This window comes from Littorina saxatilis, linkage group LG1 (assembly GCF_037325665.1).
Source record: "Littorina saxatilis isolate snail1 linkage group LG1, US_GU_Lsax_2.0, whole genome shotgun sequence".
In the NCBI taxonomy this organism is placed as follows: domain Eukaryota; kingdom Metazoa; phylum Mollusca; class Gastropoda; order Littorinimorpha; family Littorinidae; genus Littorina; species Littorina saxatilis.
Genome location: NC_090245.1, coordinates 40,738,571 through 40,748,909, shown reverse-complemented (window position 1 = coordinate 40,748,909; position 10,339 = coordinate 40,738,571). Strand labels below are relative to the sequence as shown.

General features: G+C 41.9%; 1 protein-coding gene and 1 long non-coding RNA gene across 2 annotated transcripts; both read right to left on the bottom strand.

Annotated features, from left to right (window-relative positions):
• Positions 1–1,192: 1,192 nt before the first annotated feature.
• LOC138969340 (uncharacterized) lies at positions 1,193–4,067 on the bottom strand. The gene is made up of 2 exons (XR_011456428.1): positions 4,027–4,067; positions 1,193–3,940 (listed from the first exon to the last, which is right to left on the bottom strand). It is a non-coding gene; the product is annotated as an uncharacterized lncRNA (long non-coding RNA).
• A 1,012-nt stretch (positions 4,068–5,079) lies between these two features.
• LOC138969332 (zinc finger protein 407-like) lies at positions 5,080–10,333 on the bottom strand. The gene is made up of 2 exons (XM_070342105.1): positions 8,297–10,333; positions 5,080–6,468 (listed from the first exon to the last, which is right to left on the bottom strand). The coding sequence occupies exons 1-2, from the start codon at positions 10,289–10,291 to the stop codon at positions 6,241–6,243; spliced, it is 2,223 nt and encodes a 740-aa protein (XP_070198206.1). The 5' UTR covers positions 10,292–10,333; the 3' UTR covers positions 5,080–6,240.
• Between the last annotated feature and the right edge of the window lie 6 nt (positions 10,334–10,339).

The following is a 10,339-nucleotide window of genomic DNA, read 5'->3' as shown; positions in this document are numbered from 1 at the left end:
CAAAATTACGTTTATCGTATTCTTCATCATTTTCTGATTCCAAAAACATATTAATATGTTATATTCGGATTAAAAACAAGCTCTGAAAATTAAAAATATAAAAATTATGATTAAAATTAAATTTCCAAAATCGATTTAAAAACAATTTCATCTTATTCCTTGTCCGTTCCTGATTCCAAAAACATATAGATATGATATGTTTGGATTAAAAACACGTTCAGATAGTAAAAAAGAATAGAGATATAGAAAAGCGTGCTATCCTCCTCAGCGCAACCACAACCGCGCTTTTCTGGATTGTTAATTTCACTGCCTTTGCCACAAGCGGTGGACAGACGATGCGGAAAAAATGCAATGCGTTCAGTTTCATTCTGCGAGTTCGACTGAGCTTGACTTAAATGTTGTATTTTCGCCTTACGCGACTTGTTTCAGTTTACAGAGTGATGCTTAACATAAGTAACAGCATTTAACAATATGCCCTGCCTGTTCATTAGAGTGGTGTTTTCATTCAAACTAAGTAGTACAGTTCACAGAATTTCGGTCATGTACACTTTCTAGAAAGACATTACACAAATATCATGGGCCCTTAAGCCAAGTCATATATAGGTTATACACAGTAACCTGCAGCACAGCAGCGTTTGCTTCGTAATATGCTTTTCCCGCATCACTGGAAGGGACTGCAACCGCAACTCATTTCACATTATGTACAGAACGAATTTCTCCTTGCTGCGCCACAGTTCGCGTATTCCAATAATAATTTCTATAAAAACATAACACAACGTACGAAATGGTGCCAGAGATCCAGACTGGAACCCATTTTTGAATAAGTATCGTCAGACTTGCGAGGTCGTCATAAGGTTAAAACGTGTCATTTGAATGCGTCATTGCCAGCCAGCCAATCAGTGTCTACTGCAGGCTACACACCCTTCAAATTCTACTGCACAAAACAAAACCTACGCAGTGAAGCTGCACGCAGTACTTTCATCTATTGCGCGCAGCTGCAAACAGAGAATATAAAGAACAGGCTTAAACTGACCCATGGCTTCTAAACAGAGAAACATTTTGCAGAATTTTGGAAGAGTATGGATCCAATGCTGGTCCACACCAATGGAATATGGAACAGAACACTGAAAGCACAATATTTACACAAATATGCAGGCTTGTTCCACCCAAACTGTGTTGTTCAGATTGCATGTTGTTTTCTTTTATCTTTATTACCCAAAAAAATTTGAACACTTTTATTTTTTAACATGATTCTTACACACACACACACGCACAATGTTTTGGAGATCTACAAACAAAACGCACACTTTTGTTTCACTTACACACACATGACTCATGAACAGCAAAAAAGATTTACAAAAAACTCTAAAACAAAACACTTTAGATTCTCACCCTTCATTCTTCAAACAATCTCTAGTGGCTTCTTCCCCATCTAGGCTCCATTCTGAAAAATTCTTAAAATAATGTGCCGGGTAAGGATACCAGATAATGTTGTAACTTTCTTTCTTTATTTGGTGTTTAACGTTGTTTTCAACCACGAAGGTTATATCGCGACGGGGAAAGGGGGGAGATGGGATAGAGCCACTTGTCAATTGTTTCTTGTTCACAAAAGCCCCAATCAAAAATTTGCTCCAGGGGCTTGCAACGTAGTACAATATATTACCTTACTGGGAGAATGCAAGTTTCCAGTACAAAGGACATTTCTTACATACTGCTTGACTAAAATCTTTACAAAAATTGACTATATTCTATACAAGAAACACTTAACAAGGGTAAAAAGAGAAACAGAATCCGTTAGTCGCCTCTTACGACATGCTGGGGAGCATCGGGTAAATTCTTCCCCCTAACCCGCGGGGGGTATTTTCAAGTGGTATGGCAGAGTAAGATCCCTTGACATTGAGGCAAGCTTTTCAAAGCGAGGCGAAGTAAACAGCACGCTGATGACCGGCTTTTACCTGCCATCGCGACCAACAATCAACTTACGACATGCTGGGGAGCATCGGGTAAATTCTTCCCCCTAACCCGCGGGGGGTAATGTTGTAACTCATGATCGTAGAAATCCTCAAGAAAAAACCTAAGCAGTTGACCAAAAAAAAAAAAATTACAAACACAAAAGATATCCACACAAATCATCATTTTGACATTGAAGATCTTGATCGGCAGGGCTCCAGCTATGCTTGGTTGCGTGTGCACACACATACAATACTGTAAAATCATACATGGGCAATACTAATAATTTACAAGTAAACTCAGTATTTAACCCTCTGGTACTGGAAGAAAAGCTGCACACAAAACACATATTGTTTGCGTTTTTCTAGTTACACTCACAGTATGAACATAATGTCCCATCCTCTCCTGTCTTCAGCTCCGCAAGATTTCGCACAGCAAATTTTAAGTCGGCTAATGTACTTACACAAGTATAACCTGGCATTTCTAATCTCCACTGGTAAAACACTTCACGTATACACTGTTACAAAGTATAAAAGAAATGACCCTGTACAGTTATAAACATGGACAAAAAATGCCATAGTGGTTACAACCAAGGGAGGAAACTTCTATCCTCACCAAACCGTGTGCACACAACTTCATATTACCCAGAGAAATGTTTAAAATGTTGAAGTAAATAAAAGAAATAGTATCAAACAAATAAAAAAGTAAAATTAAGACAAAATGTTATATCTCTGGTCAAAGTATGAAAAACAAAGTTTTACCAATAAAGAAAAAGCACAGGAAGAAAACTGCTCATTTTTAAACCAACATCAGACCTGTGCACACTCAAAACGCTCATCAGTAGTAAACAAACCAAATTTCAGTAGTTTTTAACATGTGTCAGTAGTAAGCTGTAACGACAGTTCAAGACATAATTCTGCTCACAAAGCACACAAACTGAAACACTGTTGTGCCGTTTTCTTCTTCTTTGGTGACAGAGCTGGTGTCTCCTCTTCACTATCTGAATCGCGCACTCTTTTTTTCTTTTCCATGTTTCATTTCAATCACAAGTTGCCACGCAGACGCTGGACGAACTAAGTCTAAGAACAAGGACTCAATGCTGAGAACACGCGTGAACGTCTTTTTAGCGCAACGGCCAACTAATTGGTCAAAACATCTTAAAACAGAAAAAAAGTATAATTGTTTTTGTTTTGAGTAAAACATCGGAATTTCGGAATTTTAATTAAAAATCCGTAGCACCATATTCTGCATATAAAAATTGGAGAAATTACGGAGAAACCGTAGATGTGCACAGGTCTGCAACATGTATTTTCCCTTTCCTTTATTTAACTCAGGCCAGCGCTATTAAAACTAAGTTATTGAAGATTGTATGTAATTCAATCGAGTTTGCGTTTTAATGAAACAGATCCTGTGATTGGTCAGAATGCCTTAACTCATTAAAAATTACCGGTCATCAATTGTCGATAACCACTCGCTAGAAAATCCATTAACAACCTGCTGGCGAGGCGCAACGATACAACCTCAAAATAGTCTCGGTTAGCTTTGAGGGTCATTTTACAAGTATGAAATTAGATGAAGGCCAACAAAATACCGAGACCATAAGGTATGCGAAGTGATGACGTCGAATACGTGACGTAAGTTGATGCATGAATTCTTCCGGATTACGTCAGTCAATTCCAAAGATCGCTTTTGTGATGAAAAGAATGTGTTTTGAGTTTGCTGTCCCAAAACCCGTCAAAAGAGAAGGGAAAATGTATGTGAAAGAAAACAAAACAAGAGCAGAGTGATAAGATAGGAATACAGAGACATATTTCTTGGGACTTGACCCTTGCAGGTAGGTGGACTGAAAGTAGTGTGTGAACAGAACAGAACCAATTCTGTCTGTTTGCCATCGCATGAAAGCAGGAAAGAAATCATCGTCAGATTGAATTACAATAACATTAACACGCTTCCATTTGAAACTTCTCGATCTTCATTGTGGATTGACGCCCTCCCAAAGTCGAATTGAAGCCCTCCGTCGCTTCGCTCCGTCGGGCTTCAATTACCTTTGGTCGGGCGTCAATCCCCGATGACGACCTCGAAGTTTAAAATGGAAGCATGTTAATGTCAGAGATGAGATTCCCTAAAAGTGTTTTGGGAGGAAATTATTTGGCGGGGGTCTGGGGGCCAGCGAAGGCCCCCAGTGGGGTCCAGGGGCGTTGCCCCTGGTGGGGGTCAGGGGGCATACCCCCCTGAAGCTGAAGATTTTTTTACACTTTGACCATAAAAAAAGACTTGGAAATGAGTCCGAGCAGTAGAAGCATACAACATTTTGTCAGTCATATGTGCAAAATTTAAGTAATTTAGCTCAGGAATTTTCACAAATTTTAGAAACGGCACAATTTACTTGCACAATAACCAATGGTGCTCGTAAGGTATTGATAAAAGAACTGGACCTAAATAAATTGCTTGAGTGCCATATGTTAGCTGAAGAAGTACTAATAGTTTAGAGCGAAGTAAACTGCGGCCACAATTGCAGCTCTGAAGACGAAAGCCAGTACACTATAATTAATTCATGCACATCTCTCCAATTTAAAATCGTACAATTACAAGTACAACTTCACATATACATTTCAGCGTGGTCTTCCCTTTGGATGTGTAGCTGAGATCAAAATTACACCACGTGCATCGAGCCTTTCCCGGAACAGTCAACTTTTTAATAGAATCTCCAAGTCGGAGCGACAGTTTTCTCCCGCGTAGTTCAGACGTGACGATTTCTTCCTGCCATTTCGGAACCCACTTATTCTTCACACCCTGGTCGATCTCTGACGCCAAAACATGTTCGCTTTCTGTCAATGTTCTCACCGACGCCATCTTTGTTAAGCAGGCTAAAGCCGACAGCTGAATCAGCCCGTTTATGAATTTTCGGAATGAAGACACTCGGTGAAAGGGAAACTTAGTCCCAAATGGAAAGTTCATATTCGGGTCGAAGGTCCACTTCCTTCGATACGGAGGTTATGTTGTCATTATTTTATCGGAGATTTGATCTGGAAAATCGACTTTAGGGTTGTAGGTAGGACTTTACAGATCGAATCCAATGGAACCACAACAACTACTCTACCCCCCCCCCCCCCCCCACCCCCCCCCCCCCCCATTTTTTCTCAACGGATTTAGACGATTCAGAAAAATGGTCCTGGGAATGAACTTTTGGGCGGAATTCCGCCAATCGACGGAAGAATCTCATCCCTGTAATGTGTAATTAGAATGAATTTTGTTTAAACCACTTAGTTTGAGTTTGACATGATTATGGTAAAATGACTGATTTTATACTTAAATTTAAAGTAAAATCGGCAATCATCTTGAGAACTATCAGGATCACCATAGTCAAATATCCGGAGGTCAGTTCCATCTTATTATTCTTTGTGTACAATAATACACAGCAATAAAAAAAGACAACTTGGTTTCAGCTGCTGAATAGCTTTTGACACGTGTATGCATACAATTACTTAAGCTAGCATCTTGTTCTTGGCTCAAGTGGAGACTCATTTCAGTAAAGCCTAATTCAGAGATATTCCACCATATTATAGACTTTTAGTACATGTAGTACTCACTCAATTTGTCAAGGAAGTTTGTTCAGAAGCACTGACTGGGGGACACTATTCAGTGTGCAAGTTACAATTGAATTTTAATACTGGTAATGCTTACATGATGATAATTTTAATTACTAATAATGCTTATGATCCGGCCAAATGTTTAGTACATTTTTAAACACAAGTTATGTTACAGTAAATTGAGTTATGTCGATGCAGCTGAAAAGGGCCTATTTAATCATTAATGCGAGGTGCATAGGAAGCAATACTCACAGTAACGGAATGGCAATATGCCGAATATTCATGGTAGTGATGCTTTAAAGCAATCACTGATTCAATCAATGGTTAGCAACGTTGCTGACAGAGGCATTGGCATTTTCTTGGCTACAGCAGGTGCACGGCAGTCAATCACTGGTTAACAACATCGACACATGTGAAGGAATCAGAGCGGAGCGATGACCAGTGCTAACAAGTTAGAACAAATTAAAATGTCAACCGATCCGAACCAGCGGCTGCGTACCAACTATTTGGGTGGCACACAATTTTGCTTCGTGCACAGGTACACACTTGGCTTCAGGGAAGTGTATGTAGCATCCTCCATGTTGAAAATTTACTGCTGTACAACGTTGATGCTGGCAATCGCATCAGAACTGCCCGAAGTGGTGACCTGAAACACCCCTGGCTCTGGGAGAGTGTGGGTAGCATCCTCCATGTTGAAAGTTTACTGGTGTACAACGTTGACGCTGGTGATAGCATCAGAAGTGGCTGGAGTGATGACCTGGTACACCCCTGCCTCGAGCGGAGTGTACGTCGCCCCCTCCATGTTGATGGTGGTCAGGAAGTTGATGCCGCTGTTGCTGATGAAGGGGGTGGGGACGGACGTCTGGTTGCCCCCGACAACCTGCAGGTCCTGGATGCGACAAGGCTGGGGCATCACCATGTCCACCATCTGAAAAACACAGAGATGTGAAAGAGTAAAGCTTGTCGGCATACTCCAGACAGAGCCCCATGGAATTGGCCTTGAATACTGAAAATAGAGTGAACATTTTGAGATTCATTCAGTGTAATGACAAACAGAAACCTCTTAGGGGGCAATATCTTGATATTGTCAGCTTGTCGTTAGTCATACAGTCCGTTTGCAGATCAAACACTTTCCGCGTAAACAATCATGCAGCCCTGAAAGTACGAAAAATGGTCCCAGTGATTCTGAAAATTTACTTGCCAGAGAGCAAACTTTACTAGCCAAACCAACAATTTGTTTCAGCAACTTACATGTATGCATTTGGCGAGTAGATGAACTTTTTTTTTCGCCAGTTACATGTTTCTCGCCACTTTCAGGGCTGTCATGTATACTATCACAGATCTGCCCAGACTTTTAGTTTCAAAGTGGTTTAGAAATCGTATCCTTCTACTTAGATTTAGAACTAGCAAAAATAAACGGCCTTGCCGCTTCCTGTACACAGTGGGAATTAATTTTGTTGCTGAGTTAATTTTGTACGTGTAACAGTCAATTTGCTAAATAAATTCAGCAAAACATACATTTTGCACAGAAAGCAGATATCTATCTAGCCAGACTGGAGATTCTTGGTATGTGTTCAAATCGAAAGATAGGCCATGTAAAAGCCAAGACAGATCTGGGGATATTTACAAGAAGGTTTACATAAAAAGGATAACTTCTGCAACACCCATGTCATAAATGTTACTGTGACCGTTTTCATCAAACAGTTAAAGGTTACAATACAAACACTGCCAATGTTCAGATATATATATGTCGTGCCGAATTCACGTAATTGCCGATTCCGCGTAATGGGCAACATTTTTGCCCACTTCGCGTAATCGGCAAAACGCTGCCCAATACGTGAAATCGGCAGCGTTTTGCCGAAATCGCGTAAAGGCTTCTAAAATTTGCCCATTTTGCAAAATCGGCAGCCACTTTTTGGTTTTAAAGTTCTCAAATGCCTGGGATATCATCACACTTAGACAACTAGATACTCCAATAGATAGATATATCGCAATAATCGATAAGTTATGGCAAGTTATTGCAGAAAGTGTAGTTTTCGTGCATTTCCGGAGTTATGCTCGACACAGACCAACATAGACCATACAAAACATAGTAGGGAGGTAAAGCAATGTTAATGCAATGTTCTGGTGACACAAAAAGTAACAGACTGGCTGTCGCTTTTGCGAAATGGGCAAATTTTAGAAGTCTTTCCGCATTTTCGGCAAAACGCTGCCGATTTCACGTAATGGGCAGCGTTTTGCCGATTACGCGAAATGGGCAAAAATGTTGCCGATTCCGCGAATTCGGCAATTCCGTGAATTTGGCACGACATATACATTTTGCACTTCTTAAGCTGACTTGATTTGATTTGTTGCTTTTCGACCCTCTCACTCAGGTACAGGAATTCAAGTTAGTACCTCATCATTCATCTTGTATTGGGCAAGTCCAAGTAAACATGATCATGTATCCATGAAAAATCTGCGATCATGTCAAAATAATAATAATCAAACAAATCCAGTTCAATTACTGCAACAAAACACTGATGTGCACTGTATTTTTTTTCTTTTGTTTGTTTTGTAAAAATTACAAAAAATATATTGTAACAAAGCAGTGATGATGTACACTGACATTTTTCTTCTGTTTGCTTTTGTGAAAATAATCTTAATGGAAAAAACCCAAATGTAAAGTTTAAATTAATGTTCAAAATTAAACACCATCTTAGTATTTACTCTAGTCTAACAATAACAGGCATGCACTATTCTTTTTTAGTTTTTACCTGTGCCCCAGGCATCCATGACTCTGCCCGACTGCTGGGGGTGACCACTGTCCAGGGCAGACCGCGGGGGTACACCATGTCCAACGTTCCAGCACTTGCAGACGTCTGCAGGTGCTGCTGTTGCTGGCTGACACTGACAGAGGTCACTTCAGAGCTGGTGCATGGAAGAGAGATGTCCGGTTTATCCATCTCATCCTCCGACTTGGGTGTCTCTCTGGATTGCAGGCCATTCAACGGAGGCTGGTGAGACTGCAAGCCGCCTGACAAGTGGGAACGCAGAATGCTTGTAGAATGAAGGCCGCTGGAGTGCTGCTGGTGCGGCTGAGAGTGAGAGGCAGAGAGGTCATCCACAGAATTCTGCGTCACAGTTCTTGGCGGTTTGGGTTTCTTCTTGACAGGTCCAGCTGCTTCCAGCGCACCAACACGCGTTCCATCGTAGATTTTGACAAAGCGACCTTTCATCACCTGATGGATTTCACTGCCTTCCGGGGGCTTCTGAATGTCCTTTTCTGGTCGGTAAAGACCGGTGAAGAGCATCAGAGGAACGCTGGCCCTGCGCCTGTAGTAGTCCGAATGTAGTTGAACAAGATGCTGCTTGAATTCGTCAGCAACATTGGACTTGTAATCGCAAAACCTGCACGGGTACAGATGCATACCCTGGTGTTTGCGGGTTTGTAAAATGTGTTTGCGCATGTTCACACCAACGTTGCATTCATAGGAGCAGTACAGGCACTTGTAGGGCTTGCTCCCAGTGTGGATTCTTACGTGGCGTTGAAGATGGGACTTACTGGCTCCTTTGTAAGGACAATATTCACAAGTGAACATCTTTCCTGGCTCGTGGGTCTTGTAGTGGCGCCTGATTCTTGTCCTTGTGCCTCCCTCATATCCACAGATGTCACACAGATACTTCTTCTCCCTGGTGTGTGTGTACATGTGCTCAGTAAGGTCTGGCTTGCCCACAAAACTCCACTTGCAACCTTGCACTGGGCATTTGAACTGCCGTTCCCGATGACGTTTTGCGTGAGCTTTCAGACCGTCAATATGATAGAATGAAGAATCGCATTTATCACAAGGATATTTCACCCCGTTTTTCATGTTTTCGTGGATCAATATGTGACGATGGTACAAGTGATTCTTCTTGAAAGTCTTGCCACATTCTTGGCATTTCATGATCGGGACCCCAATGTGGTCCAAGATATGTCGCCTCAGTGCCAGGGTTGATATGAAAGTTTTGTTGCAGTGGCGACACTTGAACGGTCTTTCGCCGGTGTGTGTACGCAGGTGCTCTATCAGCCCGTTCTTGGCACAGAAGCGTCCGCACTCGGGGCAGGAGACGCGAGCGTTGAAGGGTGCTTTTGCCAGCTGCTTAAGGTGATCTCCGTACAGCTGGGTGACCAGGTCCCTGCCCTGACACAGTCGTGAAATCTGTTCCTCGCTCGAGTTGTGCATGTGGATGTACTCCACGTGCAGATCGTGGCTCGATTCGTCCATGAACTTCTTCTGGCAGAAGCGACAGGTCAGCACCTCAAGCTTAACGTTACTTCTGAGCAAATTCTTCTGGTGGACGCTGCCGGCGCAGTGCACTTTGTAGTGCTTGCGTATGTAGAATATCTGAGAGCAGGGCTCACATTTGATGATTTCTTTAGGATGCTCTTCCAGGGCATGTTTATGCATCTCTTCAATATCGCCAGCATTATATTTGCATAGGTAGCATGGGAAGATCTTCAATTTCTTCACCTCATCAATTCGCTCCTTTTTCTTCAACAAAAAGTCAGGGTCATCTTTGTCAATGTCGTTTTTTGATTTTCGGGCCACCTTTCTTTCCCTGTCGGCACCATCGTCATTCTCATCTTCCTCCTGCATCTCGTCATCTGTGTCGCTGTGTTCTTCCTCATTGTCAGTGATCTCCACCGCCCCCACATCCACTCCGTGAATTTCTGGCAGGCTGTTTTGGGCAAGAACACTGGGGTCACCAGACTCAGCGTTTTTCTCCATCTCTAGAACTCTCTCGACAGCTTTAGACACATCCGCATCGATGTCAGT

What these genes read in the sequence shown, in the direction of transcription:
- LOC138969332 (XM_070342105.1), bottom strand. Translation starts at nt 10,291, where the DNA reads ATGGAGAAAAACGCTGAGTCTGGTGACCCCAGTGTTCTTGCCCAAAAC. An exon ending in CATGGATGCCTGGGGCACAG is followed by an intron (nt 6,469 to 8,296) that starts GTAAAAACTAAA and finishes TGTGTTTTTCAG; the next exon opens with ATGGTGGACATGGTGATGCC.